Source organism: Apus apus, chromosome 2 (assembly GCF_020740795.1).
Source record: "Apus apus isolate bApuApu2 chromosome 2, bApuApu2.pri.cur, whole genome shotgun sequence".
NCBI lineage: Eukaryota > Metazoa > Chordata > Aves > Apodiformes > Apodidae > Apus > Apus apus.
In genome coordinates, this window is record NC_067283.1 from 93,132,663 (window position 1) to 93,156,279 (window position 23,617).

Here is a 23,617-nt window from a genome sequence, read left to right on the forward strand (position 1 = left end):
AAGAACTCCCTTCGGTTTCCACAATTTTGTGTGGACAAGCTTGTAGAAGAATCAGCCGTATCAAATACAAACAGCCAACTTAGTCTAAGCAAACATTCATGTGGCGATACTGAATACAGGTTAAGAGACTAAAGTGGGAAAGCAAGTTTAGCCCATTCCAAAAAACAACACAGAAACATCCTTTCATTCCTTTTAAATTACTTTTGCCGCCTTCTTGCTAGATCCACCACAGACGGCTTGCTTTAGCTCCAAAGCTGGGCAAACCGGGCACACACGAGAGCTGTTCTCTGAAAAAGAACGTTTAACACACAACCCGCTGAAAGGCGGGAGCTGGTTTCCCTTCCTCCCCCTCATTGGGAGGCTGCTAAGAGAAAAGCCGATGGAGTTAAACGAGTTTAAGACAATTCCTTGTTCCTCGCAGGCGCTGATAAGTGCACGAACCGTGACTTCCACGCTCGGAAGGAAGGAGCGATTCCCTGGCTGACTCCCCCTTTTCCCTCCACCGCCGCGCCTGACCCCCCGGCCCGTCCCGAGGTCGGCTCCAGCCGCTGACGGGGAAGCCCGGCGGGGACTCCCGTTTCCCCGAGGGCCGCCCTCAGCCGCAGCCTCGTCCGGTTCCCCCCCCAGGCGGGTACCGTGCGGCTGCTGCCGCCTGCCTCGGGACGAGAACGAAGGAGAAACTCCGGGTGGCTGCGGGGACCGCTGTCCCGCTTTCTTCATCCTCCAGGCCCGGAGCGCTGAGGGGAAGCCGAAGTTAGGCTGCGCGGGAGCCGGGACGGGGACAAAGAGGCGGCACAGCCCCCCCGAGGCCGGGCACTCCCGCAGGGAGCCCAGGGGGAACACGGGCACGGCCCCTTTAAATCCCGTCCCCAGGGGCGGGGAAGGGGCCGCGCGAAGCGAGGCGGGGTGGGGGGGGTGCCGAGCGCGCGCGCGCGCGGCATCGCCCGGCGCCCCGGGAAGGCAGCGCTGCCCGGCGGGCGGGGGCGGGGGCGGGGGCGGGGCGGGGGGCGGGGCGCGGAGCGGCGGGGGCCGCCGTGCGGAGCGGCGCGGAGCGGAGTTGGCCGGGAGCGGGTGGCGCGGGTGGCAGGGGTAGGGGCGGCGGGTGTTGCTGCCGGTTCCTCGCCATGGCCACGTCCCCGTGCAGCAGCAGCGGCGTCTCCTCCTCGTCCTCGTCGGGGCTGGGGGCGGACGCGGGGCTGGAGATCCGCACGCGCTCCGTGGAGCAGACGCTGGTGCCGTTGGTGTCGCAGGTAGAAATGCCGCCGCGCGAGCCCGGCCTCCCCCCCCACCCCCCCCATCCTCACCCCCCTTCTCGCCCCCCGCACGGAGCTCCGGGGCTGCGGCAGCGGCGGCCGGCTCCCCTCCCGGGGGCCGCTTCCCCCTTCCCGCCCGGGACGGGGCTTGGCCGCCGCCGAAGTTAGCGCGTCCGGGCGGGCGGCGCCGCTCCGCAGCCCTCCTCTCCCCGGCCGTCCGGGCGGGGGCGGTTTCTCTCCCGCCGCGCCCCCTTCTCGCCCTCGCGTCCCGGGCGCGGGGGGTCCCGCCATCGGAGCGGGGGCGGTGCGGGGATGCTGTTCGCGCCTCCCTCCCCGAGAAGGTCTCCGGAGTTCCCCGCAAGGTCGCCGTGCCGTTGCGTAACGTTAGCCCGAAGGCGCTGCGGTGCCGCCGGCGGCGTTGAGACCCCGGGATGCCGCGGGCGGGAGCGAGGGGCCGAGGGAGCCGCTCCCGCCGCCCCTCCGCGCCCCAGGGGGCATCCAGAGGGAAGTTTTCCCGGGCGGTTTTCCGCATGGGAGCGTTCTGCTTTTCTCACGGTTCGGCACGGGGTGAAGCGGTCGGCTTCCAGGGGGATTTGGTGAAGCTTTTGTCTTTTCGCGGTCTGGCCTGAGCGTTGCATTGATTGGAGCTCTTAGCCGCTCCCGCGGATAGCACCCGAGTTTTGTGAAGCTGAATAACAGACAGACTGTGCTTTAGTGACCTCATCATGTGTCCTGCACAGGGCTAATTGAGTTAAAAAAAAAAAAAATACACGAAAAAAGAAACATGTTTTTAAGTTAGTTTCTGTGGTTTTTTGGTGTTTTGTTTTTTTTTTTTTTTTAGATTTTTAGATACAAAACTGGATTTGTTATACCCGATACATTTTTTCCTTTTTTTTGAAAATTAAGTATGAAAACGGCAGTGTTTGCTTTGTAGCGTTTTTTGTGCTTTGAGCAGTGATTATTAAAGTTAGCAAGTCAAAACCTATCTTTACGAAGCCTTTAAACAGTGTGTAGCAGCTATACAAAAATAGCTAGTTCTGGTGAGATCAGGTTATGTTTGTATCGTCATAGCCCATCTGGAAACAAACTGTTGTCTCAGCCTTGTTTTGCATTTGTACAGCTGGGCTGCAGGAAAGGTTTGTGATGGGTAATTGTGTTTCTGTATTTATCATGAGAATTTGTTTTTCTCTATTTGAAGAAACCCCGATCAGTTCAAGGAAGCCTGTCGCAGGGATTAAACCGCTTGTTTCCAGGCAAAGTAAAATTAAAAGTTAAATTAATTTTCTACTCATTAAACAATTGAGAGAGGTAAAATGTGGAACCCACTTTTAAGAAGCTTGAGAACAAACAGAAACTCCTCCAATTGCAAAGGCTGGACTTTATTGCATATGTTAAATTATTTCTTTTAAATTATTTCTTTTAACTGCTATCTGTGAAGGTATGCATGTTCTTATTCTTCTGGAATACTCTTTAAGAACCATGGCTTTATTTCTCTGTGGATTCATTGCACATATAATGTCACATATGATTTTTCTTTGACCACAAAAACTATGACTGCATCTTCCACAAGTGCTAAGCATCTTTCATTTTGCCTGTACACAGCGTAAGGTCTGAGCATTTATGAACACTCAGAGCTTGCTGGCTTCCTGGTAAATCACTCCAGATGAGCTTGTTCCCTTGGAAGTGCGAGCGCTGAGCTCTCTTCAGATTCAGGCTGAAGTTGCTGATGGTATCAGCTGTAGTTCCTTACACTTGCTTGATAAAATGCCCCACTTGCTGTACTCATCTCTCAGTTCTGGCTGTACTGTTTCATCTAGGTTGTTCAGTAGAGGTCTCACTGGCTGGCTTTGTTTGGGTAATTATGCAGAAAGGCTGTTTAGAGAGTACTTAATCGGAATTTGGTTTTTATATTCTGCATAAGCTATGTATCAGCAGTAATGCTCAAGACTTTGTTTTTCTGTATGAAATACCCTTGCAAAGGGATTTGTTGTGAAGTTAACTTCACAGTTTACCCTTTTGTTAAAAGCTCAAAGGGTGCTATGTGATACTTGTATACTATTGAAAAAAATAGAATGTTGCTGCTGCTGTTCACTACTTATTTGAAGCAAAGAGGAAACAAAGCATGACCTGTCTGACCAATTCTCTTGCTATCTGCCTTAGAATCCTAGAATCACTTAGGTTGGAAAAGACCTTTAAGATCGAGTCCAACCATTAACCCTACTCCACCAAGTCCAGCTCTAAGCCATATCCCCAAGCCCCACATCTAGACAACTTTTAAACACATCCAGGGATGGTGACTCAACCACCACACTGGGCAGCCTGTTCCAATATCTGACAACCCTTTCAGTGAAAAAGTTCTTCCCAATGTCTAGTCTAAACCTCCCCTGATGCAGGTTGAGGCCATTTCCTCCTGTTCTACCAGCAGTTATTTGTGAGAAGAGATCAGTGCCTACGTCTTTATAATGTCCTTTCAGGTAGTTGCAGAGGGCGATGAGGTCTCCCTTCAGCCTCCTTTTCTTCAGACTAAACAGCCCCAGTTCCCTCAGGCACTCCTCATAAGACTTGTTCTTGAGGCCCTTCACCAGCTTTGTTGCCCTTTTTTTGACACGCTCCAGCACCTCGATGTCTTTCTTGTATTGAGATGTCCAAAACTGGACACCTGTTAGAGATTTTCCCTCACCAATGTCGAGTACAGAGGGACGATCGCCTCCCTGGTCCTGCTGGGCACACTATTTCTAATACAGGCCAGGATGCCCTGGGCCTTCTTGGCACACTGCTGGCTCATATTCAGCTGTCTATCAATCAGAACCCCCAGGTCCCTTTCTGCTGGTCAACTTTCCAGTCACTCTTTCTCAAGCCTGTAGCATTGCATGGGGTTGTTGTGGCCCAAGTGCAGGACCTGACACTTGGCCTTGTTGAACTTCATGCAACTGACCTCAGCCCGTTGATCCAGTCTGTCCGAGTCTCTCTGTAGAGCCTCCCCACCCTCAGGTAGATCAACACTCCCTCCCAGCAGATAACTTGGTGTTATCTGCAAACTAACTGAGGGTGCATTCTATCTTCTCATCAAGATTGTTGATAAAGATGTTAAAAGGAAGTGGTCCCAACACTGAGCCCTAAGGAACACCACTTATGATCGGCTGCCAGCTGGATTTAACTCCACTCATCACCACTCTCTGGGCCTGGCCATCCAGCCAGTGTTCTGCCCAGCAGAGTGTATGCCCGTCCAAGCCATGAGCAGCCAGTTTTTATCAGAATGCTGTGGGAAACGGTGTCAAAGGCCTTATGGAAGTCCAGGTAGACAACATCCACAGCCTTTCCTTCATCGACCAAGTGGGTCATCTTGTCATAGAAAGAGATCAGGTTCATCAAGCAGGACCTTCCTTTCATAAATCCTTGCTGACTGGGCCTGATCACCTATTTTTTCTGTATATGGTGTGTAATGGCACTTAAGATGGTCTGCTCCATGATCTTCCTTGGCACCGAGGTCAGACTGACAGGTCCATAGTTCCCCGGATCCTCCTTTTGGCCTGTCTTATGGATGGGTACCACATTTGCTACCCTCTAGTCTGCTGGAACCTCCTCAGTTAGCCAGGACTGCTGGTAAATGATGGAAAGAGGCTTGACAAGGGCATTTGTCAGCTCCTTCAGTACTCTTGGATGCAACCCATCCAGCCCCATAGGCTTATGGATGTTCAGGTGGTGTAGCAGGTCATTGACCATTTCCTCCTGGACTATGAAGGTGTCATTCTGCCCCACCTCCCTGTTTTCCAGCTCAGGAGACTGTGTGTTTAGAGAACAACCAGTTCTACTGCTAAAGACTGAGACAGAAGGCATTTGGTACATCAGCCTTTTCCTCATCCCTTGTCACTGTGTTTCCCCCTGCATCCAATAAAGGATTCTCCCTAGTCCTCCTTTTGTTACTAATGTATTATAGAAAGATTTTTTTATTGTCTTTGGCAGTAGCCAAGTTGAGTTCTAGTTGGACTTTGGCCCTCCTTATTTTCTCCCTGGATTGCCTTACTACATCTTTGTATTCCTCATGAGAGGCCTGCCCTCTCTTCCAGGGGCCGTAAACTCTCCTTTTCTTCCTGAGCTCCAGACAAATCTTTCTATTCAGCCAGGCTGGTCTTCTTCCCCGATGGCTCGTCTTTTGGCACATGGGGACAGCCTGCTTCTGGGCCTTTAAGACTTCCTTCTTGAAGTATATCCAGCCTTCCTGGGATCCTTTAGCCTTCATGATAGTCTCCCAAGGGACTTTGTTGGTCAGTCTCCTGAACAGACCATAGTCTGCCCTCTGAAAGTCCAAGGTGGCAGTTTTACTGACCTTGCGCCTTACTTCTCCAAGAATTGAAAACTTTTAAGTTCATGGTCACTGTGCCTTAGACTTCTTCCGACTGTTACTTCCCCCATAAGTCCTTCTCTGCTCATGAGCAGCAACTCCAGAAGGGCATCCTCCTTGCTTGGCTCCCTCGCCAACTGCATTAGGAAGTTGTCTTTCATGCTCTCCAGGAACCTGTGGGACTGTTCTCTCACTGCCAAACTGTATTTCCAGCAGACATCTGGGAAGTTGAAGTCCCCCATTAGAACAAGGTTTAACGATTGTGAAACCTCTCCCAACTGCTTATAGAATATTTCATTCACCTCCTCATCCTACTTGAGTGGTCTATAACAGACTCCAACCACTATATTACCCTTGTTGGCCTTTCCCTTGATTCATATCCATAGCAACTCAACCCTAAAATCAATTAAATTTTTAGGCATTCATATATACCTCTAATGTAGAGGGCCACCCCACCACCTCTTCTCCCTCACCTATCTCTTTTAAATAATAATTGATTCAGCCTTTTTTTTTTCTTAAATTCATGACTGTACAGTACATTGTCCAAATTGATGTATAATACTGTGAATGTGTGTTTGACCACTTGCTCTTACTTAGCAAACACGAGGGTTGTTTTTTTTTTTTTCAATTGCATTTTGCAGCTTGATTTTTCTTATAGATCATATCATATTGAGAGTATAATTGCTGCCAGCAGTGGCGTAAGATTCCTGTTTTCCTGACAGGAGAAATTACCCTTAGATTAATTACTGGGCATGTTTATTAATAAATTTGTTTTTAAAACTTATTATTTACAGAGAGTTGAACTACGTCTTCATTTTCTCTAGATCTCTTCAGAACCTGATGTGGCCCTTTTCTTATAGTGCCACAAATGACCGAAGAAGGTGGCAGATTTAAGCCACAGTATGAAGCATATTTGCTAACACTTCTTTTTACTAACTGTGTGTATATACTGTGAAGAGAATCATGCTACAGTATTGTGTAAAGCATGTGCTGCAATTGTGGGGTCAAACCCCACCATTTTCTTTAGAACAAATAACATTCTCTTACTTTATATATGTCTTTAGTTCTGTGTTTCACTTGAAAATAATACAGCAGTCTTTAAAATCCAGACATCTCCTTCACTGCTGCTGCCCATTTCCAGTCTAATTATGCTGGGTTTTATTTTTTTATGGAAAGTTTTTTGGCAACACAAGTCAGGAAGGGTGTTTAAAGTGGTCAGTGCTGACTCATTTAATAACAAGTAATTTAAACAGTTGAAGAATGGCAAAGACAGGGAAAAAGCACTTTCCAGGATGTGACTCCACCAGCTACTTCCTCAGCTGCCATTATGTATGTACCTGTTTGCTAGTCTAGCAGCAGTTGGGTATCTTCACAGCTGTAGGAGCCTGGTTGTCTGAATCTGTTCTAAGGAAGCACTCTGAGAAACTGCAAACTGGGTTTTTGTCAGCCTTCATATTCAGGCTCTTGGGAAAGTTCACTGAGAGGGAATTTTGAGCTCTCTCTGTCTATGTTCCTGAAAGAACAAAGTCAGTTTTCATAGCTGAAGGTGACCTACCCTCCAGCATCCTGAGCAGAGACCTGTGCTCACTGCTCATCCTACAGAAAGCCCATTTTGTCATAGGTACTTTGGAGAATGATTGTGTGCCCATGTGTTACTGAACATGTTCCAGCTTTCTAGTTACTGGAGATCTTGTCAGAGGTTTTGGAATTGGATTGATCTATATAGTCAAAATAAAAGCTTAAATAGCTACAAAAAGTCCATGATACCAATGTTTCTGAATTTTGTCATTGTTAGCCTTATGTTGTGAACAACCTAGCAGTAAGTACGTGCCTTGAAGTGGATAAAAAACCCCTGTTCTTTCCTGTGATGCTGTTTCCTTGTTTTCTCTGAAACTAGCTAAAATAATTCCCATGTCAGTAAATGTTATATAACTATATAACATTAGATAATGTTTTGCCGGTATTCTGTTTTTTCAGAAGTTTCTGGAGTTATGTACTGGAGCCCAAAGAAGATCCGACAACTCTTATTTTTCTGTTTATGTGAAAAGCTCACAAATACATTTTTCAGACTGCAGGTATGACTTTAGAATAGCCACACTGGATCAAGCTAGTGGTCTGTGTATAATCAGGGACCGTTTCTGGGTGTTTTTTTGGTCAATTACCGGTGATATCCCTTAGGGAGTGATAAAGTGGTCAGTAATGTGTGACATCATTCTTATCACAGTGTTGGGATGGTGGGCCTGTATGTTCAACAGTCATGTTCACTCCCCTACAGCAAGCTGTAGAGTGTCTGATCCACTGGAGGACTCGGCTGATAGACAGAGGGACAGGCTGGAAAGATGATCTGGCAAGAACTTTGTGAAGTCCAGCAAAAGCAGTAACATCTAAAGTCCTGCTTCCGGGCCACGATTACACCACACAGCAGTACAGACTGGGGTCAGTTGTCTACAGAGAACCTCTGTGGGGAAAGATATAGGGGTCTCAGTGGCCAAAGAGTTGAAAAGGAGTTGGCAATGATGGCCAGCTGCATGCTGGGTTGCTAGCAGAAACTTAACTGACAGGCTGCAGGAATGATTCTTCTCTTCTGGTTGGCACTAGTGAGACAGCATCTGGAGTATTATGTCCAGTTCTAGGCTCCCCAGTGCAAGGGAAGATGTTGACATAGAGGAGCATGTGACGTAAGGGGAGAGGTTCAAGGAAGCAGGTTTGTTCCATCTCAAGAACATGCCTTGTGGTCAGCTAGGACCTAGCTTTCATACAGGAAGCTAGAATGGTACTTCCCATCTCTATTGATTAAATCTGCAGTGATTTTTCGTCTTGTCAATGGGAGAGTTTACTGCAGTCTACAGCTACAATCTAGTGGGAAGTTATGGAGAAGACAGACAGACTGATCCTATATGTATATGGTGATAGGACAAGAAGCAATGGGTTGAAGTTACATCAGTCTTCTCTGGCAAGGGCTCCAGGCTCATCACAAAGGCCACAGCAGGTGAAAGCAGGGACTGGGAGAATGATACACACCCCACTGTAGGAGAAGAACAGGCTCGTGACCATGTATTGAACCTGAAGGTGCAGAAGTCAGTGGGACCTGATGGGGTCCATCCACAGGTCCTGAGGGAGCTGGTGGATGCAGTTGCTAAGCTTCTGTCCATCATATTGGAGAGGTCATGGCAGTCTGGTGAGGTTCCCACTGATTGGAAAAATGGTAACATAGCCCCTATTTTTAATAAGGGCAAATAGGAAGAACTGAAGAGCAACAGGCTGGCCAGCCTCACCTCTTTGCCCAGCAAGATCATGGAACAGATCTGGTACATGGAAAGTAAGGATGTGATTGGTGACAACCAACATGGCTTCACTAAGGGCAAGTCATGCCTGACCAATTTGGTGACCATCTGTGACAAGGCTACAGAGATGGTGGGTAATGGCAGAGCAACTGATGTCATCTACCTGGATTTGTGCAAGGCATTTGACACTCTCTCACATGACATCCTGGTCTTCAAACTGGCAAGACGTGGATTTGACATATGGACCACTTGGTGGATAAGTAATTTGCTGGATGGCTACACCCAAAGAGTTGTGGTCAATGGTTCAGTGTCCCAGGTGGAGGCAAGGCATGAGTGGTGTCCCTCAGGGGTCAGTATTGGGACCAGTGCTGTTTAACATCATTGTTGGAGACATGGACAGTGGGATTGAGTGTGTCCTCTGCAAGTTAGCTGATGATACCAAGCTGTGTGGTGTGGTTGACACCCTAGACGGAAGGGATGCCATCCAGAGGGACCTTGACAGGCTGGAGAGGTGGGCCAGTGCCAACCTCATGAAGTTCAACAAGACCAAGTGCAAGGTCCTGCACCTGGGTTGGCATAACCCCAGGCACAAATACAGGCTGGGGGGGAGAATGGCTAGAGAGCAGTCCTGAGGAGAAGGACTTGGGGGTGGTAGTAGATGAGAAGCTCAACATGAACTGCCAGTGTGCGCTGGAGCCCGGAGAGCCAACTGCATCCTGAGCTGCATCAAAAGAAGTGTGGCCAGCAGGACCAGGGAGGTGATTCTGCCCCTCTTCTCTGCTCTGGTGAGGCTGCACCTGGAGTACTGTGTACAGCTCTGGAGCCCTCAGCACAGGAAGAACATGGAGCTGTTGAAGAGGGTCCAGAGAAGGGCCACCAAGATGATAAAAGGGCTGGAGAACCTCTGCTATGAAGACAGGCTGAGAGAGTTGGAGCTGTTCAGCCTGGAGAAGAGAAGGCTCCGGGGAGACCTTACAGCAGCCTTTCAGTACCTGAAGGGGTACTGTTTTTCTGTTTTTCCCCACATTGTGTATCAGTCTTGTGTATAAGATGATGTTTGAATGTATGTAGTCATGGTATTATATTGCCCTACAGGCTCATTACATACCTACTTTTGAACTTGTTGCAAACCAAATGGTTATCTCTTTCTCCTTGGGAGACTAAATGGAAGTGTCTCTTGTAGTCACTGTACAACAGTGAAATTAAGAAATACATGTATCCTCATCCCCTTTCTGAATTTTAGCATTCATTCCAAGCTCTCATCTGTTTCAACTTACTTGGATTTCCCATGCAGCAGATGCACTGAGAAATTAGTTCCAGTGAGTCCCTTGGCTGCCTTGTTTCACTAGGCAGTTTTTGGTACCTCTGAGGTGCTAAAGCTTCTTGCTCCATTATGGTGGGCTTTGTGCCTTACGGCTCTTTTGGAGACAGGAAAATTCCTTTTGGAAAACCTATGGTAATCTATTATTGTCTTAAATTAATTGCTTTTTTCAGCGCATCAGAGGAAAAAAATCTGAGTGCATCCCTTTAAAAATGCTTCTTGGGTACAAGTCTTTATCCTTCAGTACTTTAAAAATTCTGCTAACTTGCAAGTGGTCTCTCCCCTATTCCAGGATTTTCTTCTTTGTGGAGATTAATTTGGTACTCACTTTAGGTTTGAGACTTGGTCCTACCTTTGAATAATGAAATTGCAAATTATGGCATAGAGGCTTATGTTGTAACTTGTACTGAGTGAAGCAAACCTCCTACTAAACTAGTTTACATTGTGTACAGCAATTAAACTGTGCCATGGGTGCAGAATCATACACGTTAACTCTGCTGTAGAGTCTGGATGCATATGGTGTGGTGCCTACACAGCTGCACCTGATTAGTTTCAGTTAGTCAATAGCTCACTGACTCTTCTCCCTTTGGTTCCATAGGTATAGTGGGTTAAGTTGTGAGCTTGTGATTTGTATTACACATCTTCCACTCAATCCAAATTATTTTTTTGGAAAATTAAGCTTGCAGGAGATCAACTGTTATTCAGCCTATACTAAGTACTCTGTGGCCCTGAAGGAGCCTGCTTTGTTCTCTTTGATTTATGCGGGAAAGTTAATCTTAAGAGTTTTTTATCTGGCTCTAGATAATGTGATTACTTCGGTCACAGTATCTGTTGTATCTCTGGGCTGATGTGGTTGTGGGTTTCCCTTTACTAAGGCTAGTTTTTAATTGTCAGCTATTTAGTCATTGAAATTAGGTTGTAATGAACCAGTGAAAGGGAAATTAATAATTTACAGTTATGATTTTTAAGGTATGCTGGGCAGCTCAGGAATACCTTAGAATATCCTAAATAGGCTAATTAAAATTATTTTGATATATTACTAATTAATGATGTTAATGTCACTAGTGATACTCTGCTTTACAAGAAAAATTATGCTTGAACATTATATCACATGACCAACAGTACTGCCACAAAACAACTGTGGTTTCAGGGTTTGTTCTCTGTGACCCCTGGATGGTGAAATCAGCTTTGAGTTAAGCTTGGCTCTTGCTTTATAATGTTCAGTACCCTAGTCTTTGATGTGATAAATGAGTCAGAGTAACATTTCAAGTAGCTGAAATAAGATGCTTCATACTGAGATATCTGAAAATCAATTGCTCTTTTTCAAGGGAATCTTATATTTCAGATTGATGAAGTCTAATTGATGGCTTTTCTATAGATTAAATGATTTTTTTGTAGTTTTCCAGCAGAATGAGTATTAAATCAAAACTGCCTCACAGTTGTCCTGCACAGAAAGAATTAGAGAAGCTTTCTAGCTTTCAGCATTGTTAGCAGATGGTTTTAGACAGATTTGGTAGGGAAATTCGCAAAGGATGAATGATGAATTAATGATTTCAAACAACTCTGATTGTAGTTTAGTAAAACTGTTGTATGGTAGTATAATCCTGTGGCTTTTTGCATGGATTTATGTTTATTAATTCATTGAGAAATTAATTCATTGCTAGATAGAGCATAAAATGGTAATTTTGACTTGTAGAATTATACTTCATCAGTTGCCTTGTTTGAAGCTAGTGGGGTATACGTATATTGATATAGATTCTAGTGCCAAGTTGTAACTATTAATTTACTCTAGCTCCTGAATGGTATGATTTCTTGTTTTTATACATAAAATGAATTATCAAATAGTAAGATAACTCCTAAAAACAAGTTACAAAAATACTGTATGAACAAATCCTACAGTTCCTTTAGATGTATATGGAAAATAAAAAATTAGATGGTTGCTTATGTCATAGAGAAACATCTTTGTATTGACTTTTTGTATTAAGCAGAATGGATATAACCACTTATAACCACACAAATAATGTATTTTCAAATAACAGTAAAGCCAAATTGTGCTGTACTAATGTAATGTTGTAAATGTGGGTGTTTGTTTTATTCACAGGTTTCAAAATTGTTTAGAAGAGTAATATTGTCAAATGTTGCAAGTGTTTAACATAAAGAATTTAAATCCATGTGTGGGATGTTCCCTTTTAATTATTAAAGATTTTGTATTTTATCTCAGTGTTAAAATAAATATTCTTAAATTTTCCCAGTGAATGAGGTTTTGTTGCCCTTGAGCTCCTCAATCAGAGGAATATACAAGCTCTTTATAATAAATAATGGCTCCTAGATTTTTTGTTTTAAACTCCTCTAGCTGGATAGTGGTTGGATTTGTATAGCATTTTCCAGAGTAAACTGTACTTCTCTGTTAATCCCTAGGGCAAGTATGTGCTTTTCAAGATGAAATGCCAGGTGTTGCTCTGAATTGAAGTGGTATGTGAAAATGCTTCGAAGGAAGCCTCCTCTAAAAAAGGTTGGAGGAACCCTTCTGTCTGCAACATGCAGTGCAAGATAGATTGAATGGCTGGTGTTCGTGGCACTGAAGCTGCCTGTTTATGGGTGTAATAAGTAACTTTTTCTGCAGCTTTTCAAGCCACTCCTGATTTTAATAGAAAGAATTCAGGTTTTATCACCGTGTTGTCCCTATTACACTGTTTATCATAGAATGTGTGGGGTTGGAAGGGACCTTTAAGGGTCATCTAGTCCAGCCTTCTCTGCAGTGAGCAGGGACCTCTTCAACTAGATCAGGTTGTTCCGACCCTTGTCAAGCCTGACCTTGAATGTTTCCTGGGATGGGAGCTTCACCACTCTCATAGTAAAGAACAATATCTGAATTATGACAATGTCTGAATTTTCAGTTACACGATAGTGCTTTTTTTTTTTCTTTCTTTTTTCGTTTGTTTTTTTTTTTTTCTGTTAAGCAGCTCAGAGCTGGATCGGGCATTGTTTGCACAAGCAGTAGAAGGTTAGGTATGTTAACAAGGGCAAGTTAGGGGGGAAAGCCACAATAATAATTTACGATTCAGTCTCTGGTTTTGAGGTTACCTGATTGTGTTAGTAAATTGAGTTATTTCTGAGACATGCATCTCTCTGGTGCTGAAAACATGTCTGCATCTGTTTTGACCACATCTGAAAATACACTTTAAACAATTAACTTCCCTCTTAGTTGGTTTTGTTTACATAGGCTTGCTTGTGCCCAGGATTTTTAGGTGCAGAATGAAAAAGGGTAATGACTTTGTTTGTGAAATCTGCCTATTTGGGTAAGAAGATACTGAATTAGAGGGCAACAGGACAGGAGGAAAGTGTACTGGCTTGTATACCCCTCAAGCAAATTATTTGGTATATTAGCTGATGTTAACTTTTTCTAGTGAGGCAGTTACGGGTTTCAGCAAACTTGAAGACAGCAATTGAGTTAGAAAGCCTGTGCTGTGCACTATGAAAAGTGCAGCAAAGGCCATTTTATTTTTTTGTGTTTTATGATAGGGAAACGTATCTTCTGATGTTCAGTATACTTATACAAATTATCATATAATTAGAAGAAGTTATATTGGACTTTCAGTTTGAAAAGCTATTTTTGCCAACTCATGTGAAATTGCTCGAAGGTGCAAATTTCAGTCTGTACACTTCGATACATCTTTTCAAAAAGAGAAAGATACTGGAACTAAGATTGCCTGAAAGTGATGGTTTTTATCATCGTCCCTCATTTCTGCAGAAATTCTGAAGGCGTCTTTTTGGGGGAGGAAGAGTCCTCTGACTTGTAAGGCATGTAGCTCTAAGAGTAAACAAGTTAGCCTTGTTTGATCAGTGGTCAAGCCTCACTGAGCATTCTCCTGTCATCCTCCTCTTCAGTATATGGAAAAAAGAAGGGAGGATGGCAGGAGTGCAGGTCAATTTTAATGTACTTTTCTGCTTCATATCTGCCAGTCACTAGGGATCTCTAAACTTAAGGAGTCTGTGAAAACAACATTAAAAAGTGAGTGTAATGGTCCCCTACAATTATTGTTACTTTAGGAACATTATTAATGTAATTCAAACCTCCACATAGTGTCTAAGAGTCTAGAGATTGCAAGAAAAAGTCATGTTTTGATTATTTTTTTTTAAATTATTATCTGGAGTTCCTTTTCACAACAACTTGCAAAAAAAGTTGGAAATAATTTAGTCTCACTGAAAAAAAAAATTAAAACATTCAGAAACTTCCAGAGTTTTCATTACTTTGAAAAAACCCACAAACCCACCCAACCCCCAAAAAACACACACTTGAAGAAATAAATCAGTGTCATCAATGTACTACATCTCAATTGAACAAGTTTATCTATGTCGTATTTTGGTTAATAATTTTCTTTCTAGTGTTCAGTTAGAATTTTGAAATTTAAACAGTCCTAGGTTTTCTAGGAATGTGTTCAGCACAAAGAAAGGGTGTTCTCTACTGTAGTACAGTCTTGCTGTGAGTAAAATAATTTCTTTTGATCTCTTAACAATTCCAAGAATGTCTTAACAAGTACGTAGCAGTGGTACTAATAATCTGAGGTGTTTATTCAAATTTGAATTTGTGTACTCTCTTTCCTGGCAAACTTAACAAAGAGATCTGAAGTAGGTTTTGAAGCCTAGATCTGAAGGAGACAGAGAGGACTGTTTGCACCCCTTCCAGATAACATTTTCTACCTGTTGAAGCTATTGTGATTGCAAGAAGTGCACAATTAAATGTGATGTTAAAAAGTGAAATGTACAATTTGCAGTTAACCAAAAATTTGGTTATAACTACAGTATAGCTAGTGTCTCATTTGCTTGTTTTATTCTTACGCTCTTTTCTAGGCATCCATGGTTGGGTATTACAGGAGATACTAGGTTAGGTATACCAGTGATCTGACTTGGCAGGGCTGTTCTTGTATTGCTTGTCAGCTTCTACTTGTCACCTCAAGTCCTGGATCCTTCTTATTTCTCAGAGGTTGCTTATCAGCTTGTTAGACACTACATATGAAAGATTGCCTGAGGCTCCTCTAAGTATGTTAGCGTTTGCCCGCAGATAAGTGAACCAACTTATAGGTTGTTAAAGTAGTTTATTTCATTTGCTACCCTGAAGGCTTTTATGAAAGATGTGTACAAAAGTAGTGAGAAGATGCATTGAAAAAGCCTTCAGGTGAAGATACAACTAAACAGTTTCAGTATCGCAAGCATAACAGAACCCAAGAATCTTAGACATGCAACATATTTGTACTGCCTTTCTAAACAGCAGTGCATAGGCAGTATGAGGGAAATACATAAATATGGAATAGCAGGATCATTCCACTTCTTGGAAGTGGTTCTATTACAAAAGTGGTGACTTGGAGTCCTGAATGATGCGTTGAGGTCTGTGTGACTTCTGCAGGAAGGGGTTGGTTGTCTCTTGCATAATAACGTCTAGAAGAAACTGTTCAAGTGTCCATAAAGCAGAGGCAGAAGTCTCAAACAACGTTTTCAGGATAAGTAGAATATGGATTCTTAAAACTGACAAGCACGCTAGTAGTTAATGCAGTTGCATTTCATTTTGGTTAATCTTTTCCAGCCTTTTAAAGCTTTCAAGGTTGAGTTTTTACAGAGTTTATTTGTAGAATTTTTCTACAAAAATGAAAACTGAGTAGGCTTTTTTGCTTCTAAAAATCTGCACATTAGTCAGACTTGAAAAATATTTTAGTGCTTGAAATTGTAGAAGATGCTGGACAGGCATCTCAGCAGACTTTCAATTTCTAGGACAGGTAAGTATGCAGTCCTTGTTCACTTCTCAAAATCCCTGAGGCTCATCTTTTGTGATGGGGAGTCAGTGTGACAGTTCTGCTTGTTGCCTTTATGGACTGGATGTGAAATGCCAGCTGCTGCTTCTGTGCTGTCTCACGTGTGTGGTTGTATTCTGTACCAGATGTGGGCGTTGGAACAACGTGTGCTGCTGTCTGGCTAAATGAGTCTGAAGGCCTGTTTGTCCTTACGGTAGTGCACACGACCTAATGAGACACAGTGTGTAAAATGTAATATTAGAAGTTTTCCCCCCTTCCAAACTCAAGATGAACTAATAAAAGCAGAAGCCCCTCCCCAGCTTTCTTGTAGGCCCCTTTCAAGTACTGGAAGGCTGCTACAAGGTCTCCCTGGAGCCTTCTCTTCTCTAGGCTGAACAGTCCCAACTCTCTCAGCCTGTCTTCATAGCAGAATAAACCTCTTGTTTGTGGTTGTTAGGTTTCTTGTGGATTATAGCTATTCTTCATTAACTTGTCCAATTTTTTATCTTTTTAAAAACATTTTAAAAGTCAGGAGCAAAAATTTTGCTTATTCTTTATTTTAGAAGTCCATCTTATTGCCTTTTAATGCTCTTTGCTTTATTTCTATCCTGGTGAGGCCACGTGTCAAGTATCATGGTCAGTTTGGGCCCTCCACTGCAAGAAAGACAGAGGTGCTGGACTGAGTCCAGAGGAGGGCCACAAAGCTGTTGAAGGGTCTGGAGAACAAGTCTTATGAGAGATCTGAGAGATCTTATGAGCATCTGAGAGAACTGGTGTAGTTTAGTCTGGAGAAAAGGAGGCTGAGGGTAGACCTTATCGCTCTGCACAACTACCTGAAAGGAGGCTGTAGAGTGAGGTGGGGTTTGGTCTTTCCTCCTAAGTAACAAGCAACAGGACAAGAGGAAATGGCCTCAAGTTGTGCCAGGTGGAGGTTTACATTGGGAATTAGACACTGAAAGCGCAATTAAACACTGGAACAGCCTGTCCAGGAAAGTGGTTCAGTCACCATACCTGGAAGTGTTAAAAAGATATGTAGATGTGGTACTCAGGAGTATAGTTTAGCACTGGACTCAGTAGAGTTAGGTTAATGGTTGGGTTTGATCACCTTAAAGGTCTTTTCCAAATGGAATGATTCTGTGCTTCTGTATGCCTCTCCCCAGTGCCCCTCCAGTTGTACTACTTATGGATTTTTTTATTATTATTATTATTGTGTTCTGAACTGGTTAAATAATGTTTGTGCTGCTTATTATCATCACAGTTACCTTCAGTTTGTCATAGTATACTAGTGAAATTCCTCTCCTTGCTCAGTTAAGATGTTGTTAGGTTTTTTTTTACACTGATTGTTAATTACAGCTTTGATTAAGTCTTGAAAAGAATCTGAAACTGCAGTTGCTATTACCTCTGTTTTTCCATAACTTTAAATGAAGATATATCTGAGTACATACCTGTCACTCTTAACACTTCATGAAGGAAAAAGGAAAACAATTCTCCAAATTATACGTTCTCCTTGTTTGCACAGCAGTTTTCTTCAGGTGGCAGGTTATGAGAAGCCCATCTGTATCTAAGAACTTTACTCATTTCTTTAACATTATTAAGTGTAGGTCTAACTCATGTTTCTAGAACAAAAGACAGCCCTTTTTCCATTAGCTGATACATGTTTTTAATATCTTCCTCTATCCCTTTGTTTTATCATGACTTACCTACTCCTATTTCAGGGCTGTTTGTTACTTTTTTAATAACAAACTTACACAGTTTTTACTATATTAGTACAGGCTACATATGCTACATACCATTAATAATGCTTGAAATAGGTGCTATATGAAGATGTTTTATCTTCATGTGTTTACAACTTCCTGACCAGCTTCTGTTTTAGTTATTTTACAATGTTTGTTTTTAGCTGGCGATCTATATAGTTTTTGACTTCTCAGAAAAAAAAAAATTACGGAGCTCAGCAAACTTTCCTCCAATCTACTATTAGGATAGTTATTGTAATGGCCCTGTTAACCACTGTGAGAAGAAATTACATTATCCAGCTAAGAGTTCATTATTAGAGGAGGTATTTGCAAAGCCTCAGCTGCTGTATATAACCATAGGCTTCCAAACTCAGTTTAATCTGCATGTACAAGCTACTCCAGTGGGTGTCTAGAGATCTTAGAATTACAGAATGGTTTGGGTTGGAAGGGACCTTTAGGGACCATCTAGTTGAACCTACCTGCTGTGGGCAGGGACACCTCCCACTAGACCAGGTTGCTCAAAGCCCCATCCAACCTGGCCTAGAACACTTCCAGGGAGGGGACATCCACAACTTCCTTGGACAACCTGTTCCAGTGTCTCACCACCCTCATCATAAAAAAATTTCTTCCTTGTGGCCAGTCTTAGTTTACTCCTGTACTGTCACTACTGGCCTTTGTAAAAAGTCTTAATCTTCTTCATAAGCTTCCTTTAGATATTAAAAGCTGCAATAAAGTCTTTCCCAGAGCCTTCTTTTCTCCAGGTTGAACAACTCCAACTTTCTCTGCCTGTCTTCCTAGAATAGGTTCTCCAGCCCTCTGATGATCTCTGTTGCCTTTGCAGAAACCCCTCCCTTGGCTTGTTGGATTGATTTTCTGGGCTGCAAGCACGGTTTGCCGGCTCGTGTTTATTTTTTTCATGCACCAGTATCCCCAAGTCCTTTTCTGTGGGGTGCTTCTCAATACCTTCATCCCCCAATCTTCATTGATACTGGGGATTGTCCCAACCCATGTGCAGGACCTTGCACTTGGCATTGCTGAACTTCATAAGGTTAAGATGACACTGGTTATGGACCTGCAAAAACAGCTGATTCTTGCTTCATTTTATGTGTATGTGGGGGTACAGGATTTGTCTTTTTCTGCAAAGTTGATCATCTCCTTTGAAGAGAGTGTTAAAGAACTGATAGAATTGTAAACTCACCCATGTCTCAAATGAAAGTGTTTCTGAAAATGTGTCGTGAGACTTCATTAAAGCAACTTCAACTGTGACATGTTCATGATTTTTACCATTTACGTACTTCTACTGTAACATATGGGATTAAAATGCCTTGATGATTTGTAAGGCAGTGGGATTCGTTTCACTCTGCAGTGTTAGTTGCATGTGCATTTTTTGGGGGATTACTGAGAACATGTTTAAACTTCTACTGCCATATAATGCTCTTGGAGGTAAACTTACAGACAGGATGTTCATACACCTGGTATTCTATTTGTCTTAGACCATTGTTATTTTATGTATACTTCTAAGAAGTCAGTAGCTGCATACATGTAATATTAGCCCTTTATTTGCACAGCATTGGATTGCTGTTGTGTTTTTTTTTAAAATCAGTTGTGGAAACAAAGTTGTGATCCTCTACCAAATTGGTTTTCTTCAACATTTGGTCTAATGCTTTCTGGAGGTTGCTGCCTGTGGGTAGCCAGGAATTTACCAGATGGGGTTTTTAGATTAGCTGCTGTCAGGTATTTGATAGTGTGGTGTACCTGAAGTATCTACAATGCAAGAATTTAGGAGAGCTTCACAGTGCAGCTGTTTTAATATCCATTTGATATTAATCTGAATTTCTATTGAAGTGATAGTAATTGTGTGTTTTGGGGAATATTATTCTTCCTCTAGAATGAACCTGAAGGTGTTCAGGTGTTTACTTAGCTTGCTCTTTGCTAGGGCTGTGTTTTCATCCTAAGATGTATTTTCACTGGATGGGCATCAGGAGTCCACAGGCTTTGAGATTGAAGTTTGGTGAATCGGGGGACTCTTACACTGTTAAGTTGCATGAATTGTAGAAGTGGCCTTCCTTTAGAGCTTGTGGCTTAGGTGCAAGTTAAAGAAGTAAGGCATATGTGTGAAGGCAGTGGGCAGACAATGCATTTCTGTAGTGATGTTCTGTATTAGGACAAAATATTCTTCTGTTCCCGTAGCAAAATGCTCCATGAAATATCAACGTTTTCCATTGCACAGACTTTAATACTGCAAACTTGACTAAACCAGCTCCTGGTATTCAAAACGAACCCCAGTAAAGTGTTAAAAAACACCACTGCCTTTTCCCCAGAAATATGAGTTGGTGATATCTGAGAGATAAGCCTTGGGTATTGATCAGCTTATGAAGCAGAACAGTTCCTACATTTCTTCCTGCTTTCTCCTTGGATCTGGTGTGAGCATTACAGGTACAGCTACTATATTCTTGTCCTATGGTAGGCTTGACTGGTGTAGGAGAATGTATAGTGAATGGTGATTTATATATTTTTGAGGAACAGATAAAGATATCTGTGATTTAGCTAATGCAGGTGAGGTGTTCAGACTCTTAAATAATTAATTTAATTCTGGGTTTCTTTCAGCAGAGCCCCTGTAGATGTGGCTCACAGTGCTGTTCTGTGGGCAGTTTAAACCACACAGTTGCTGAAAGCAGCATTTCTGCTTATCCTTCTCTCTCCGGACTGTATCTTCACCCTTTTGTCACCAAAAAAAATCATACAGCTATACAGTCACCTGGACTGGACAGCTGATTATGAGGAAAACTAAACTAAAAGATACTATCTTCTCCATAACTCAGGTTTAACCCACATCAGATAAATTCTTTGCAAAAGTGAGAGGCAAGGACAGGCAGGACTATCTTTGCAACAATGATGGCTTTTATGCTTATTTAGGGTGTTCAAAACTACTGAGTTTGACTTCTGTCCTGCATCTCACTAGAAAATGGTTGTCGTACTAAAAATATAAAACTCCCATACTTTTTGTAATGTAGCTTGGAATTAGTTAATTCTGAGTGGCAGAGTTGCATGCTGTTCTCATTTTTGTGTGCCTTAATTGAAAAGCTAGTTCTGCTTTACCTTTCTTTTTGGGTGAGAGAGAGATTTTTGTGTTTGTTTACTTGTGTTTGTTGTTCTGAGCAAATGTTTAGTCTCCTGCAGCAATCAGAAGGTAATCTCTGGATAGTGTGATCCAAGAAGAGAAGAGTAGTGCTATGTTTTACAGGGCAGAAAAGCAGGTATAGGTTGTGGAGTTGAGAATAAGAATGTTCTCACAAATTGTTTTACTGATAACTTGGATCTAAATGGCTAACTTTTTCTAAACTCTGGAAGACACATTGAGGATGTTTAAGTTATGAGTACAGTGGGTATTTCAATGGGGGCAGACTGGGATACTTAAGATGATTTCTAGAAGACTAATGGTCCTTCTTACTGTGTAAAGACTGTGCTACTGCTTGTTGGATAAAACATAATTTAGAAAGGCTTCTTTCTGTAAAAACAACAACAGCTCCCAAATAATACTTTATAAGATTGATAAGTGTATTTAGTTACCTGGCAGCACAAAAACTTCTTAAGATTTCCAATGCTGGCAAACCCAAAATGATGATGATGTGTCTAGTATTGGACTCCTCAACTTTTTCTGTCTCTGTAGTGTGAAAGCCTATTGAGAGGCCTAGAGCAGCTTATTTTACTGCTGAAAATTGAAGGAAAAAACAATCCTTCCATTCATTTGAAATCTGAGATAAGCTGAGATCACACCAGATGAGCAAACTTAATTATACTCCAAATATTTTTTTTTCATTTTCTGAGAAGTTAAGTGATACCTCATTACTCAACACTAAATTTTATTGGAGAAGTATGCTAAAAAATCTTTTACTGAGTTCAGTTCAAAACTTGCCTTTAGTGCTAAAGTTAAAATGTCTTCTTGCATACAGTTTTAATAATTAACTCTTTTTGTTCCCAGATAACTACTCTTATTAATCATAAGGATAAACCAAAGCGTTCAGACAAGACTCTGCAAGCAATTCAGCGAGTGGGCCAAGCAGTTAACCTGGCAGTTGGAAGATTTGTTACAGTAGGTGAAGCTATAGCCAATGAAAATCATGAATTGAAAGAGGAAATGAACATTGCTTGCATTGAGGCAAGGCGAGCAGGTATGTAGTTACTCATTAAATCTGTAGCCTGCTGCACATGTGCCATTTTTGGCACTCTTAATTTTAGTATCAGGAACAGTGTAAGAACTTAATTGTTTAGTTGCTTAACCCTCTTCTGTTGGTTCATTCAAGGCTTGATCTGTTACCTGATTTTGTCACTTGCTTAAATTGCTGTCATCTTAGAACAAAGAATGGACTTGTGTATTGGCTTTGATTTCTAGAAGGTCTTTTGCCATAAGGTCTATTTATTTTTGCCACCTGACTGCTTTTTGTTTATGATGTTAGTACAGATAAAGAGCACAATGTTGAGAATACAAATTTAGAGTTTATTGCCCTCAAGCTAAAACAGTTGAATATTTTAAACAATTTGAGTGTCATGCTATTTAGGTCACTATGTTCTAAATCTGCATGTCTGAATGAAGGTCAGTGTCAACCCATATTTAATCAGGACTCAGTAAGATGTCTTACATCAGTCATCTGATGACTCCCCTTAGTGGAATGAAATTTATATAATACTTGGTTTTTTGCTGGTCAGCTTCTGTTGCAGGCTTGCACTGTGTGTGGATCGAATGTGATGTATGGATTATTGAGTTGCTTGCTGTCACCCTCCTTCCCGCAGAAGCCTCTGTCTTGGCAAAGAGTGGTTTACATTCTATGATGCAGTAAGACAATGTCAGTGTCATGCTAGAAACTACTTTCCTAGATAGTAAATACTGTTCCTTGCATAGTGCTTTAGTGTTTAGTAAATGTTTAGTTTAGTAAATGCATATTCTTATAACTGCAGTGCAGCCTTCAAGAAGATCACATTTAGAAGAACATTCCTTGTGTTTTTCATTAGTGGTGGTAGGTGTTTGGTTTTTTGTTCAGGTACTTTCAGATTATGAGAAATTCTGCTTAAAGCTTTTCCCATTTAAGGAGACAGAAATATCTACAGGTGTGATAGACTCTCTTCTTATGGTGGCTTCAGGGAGACAATCTTGACCTACCAGATCTAGAGGCAAATAATTGACCCTTCAAAACGAATGTCTTGATAACTGCAGGAACGAGTAGTACTCTGCTTCAAGACATAGGTTACTGTACTTAAAATTAATCTGTCAAGATAAACAAGTGGACTTGTGGGAGAGTGTATGCTTTTTTATCTTTTAAATAACCTGAAAAGCCAGATAAACTTGCCTTTTGGTGTCCTAGTTAGTATGTTTCTTGCTGAATCACTCTGTTGACCTCAGACTTTGGGGTTGCAGTTCATACTATTTTTGTGTTTAAAGAAAACCCCACAATTTAGCAGTTGAGTGTGGTACTGTATGGAATCCTCTGAAAGTCTCTCAACAATGAGTCACAATGTCTAGAGACATGCTAGTGATGAATGATTATTTTTGTGATTTGTAGAACTACTTTAGATAAACTTCAGACTGAAAATTCATGGCCGCTCCAGTGAACATGGCTGTGAACAGAAATGTCCTAATTTGAAAACATTCCATTTATTATGTGGAGCATGTATTTTCACTTCAGAGACTCAAGTAAAGTGCTGACAAGCCGAAAATTGCCAAAGTTTACGTCAGTAATCTCAACTGCTAGAAGGGCAGTGCAGTCTGAATCTCTGATTCTTGACTTGCAAGTTATGTTGTGACCAAGTGTTTTTTCTCCCTATCTGTATCTGGGAGGAGTTCAAGATCTAAAAATAGTCTAGAGTATTTCATCTCACCAAACGGTTATAAATTTTTACATT

At 42.2% G+C, this 23,617-nt stretch overlaps 1 protein-coding gene across 1 annotated transcript in view; it reads left to right on the top strand.

Moving 5' to 3' along the window:
* The first annotated feature begins 1,102 nt into the window (after positions 1-1,102).
* Positions 1,103-23,617, top strand: part of CTNNAL1 (catenin alpha like 1) — a 62,865-nt gene continuing 40,350 nt past the window's right edge. The window contains exons 1-2 of the mRNA XM_051609242.1: positions 1,103-1,250; positions 21,702-21,891. Of these exons, the coding sequence (XP_051465202.1) occupies positions 1,125-1,250; positions 21,702-21,891 (316 nt within the window). The 5' untranslated portion in view covers positions 1,103-1,124. The remainder of the gene's footprint in view (positions 1,251-21,701; positions 21,892-23,617) is intronic.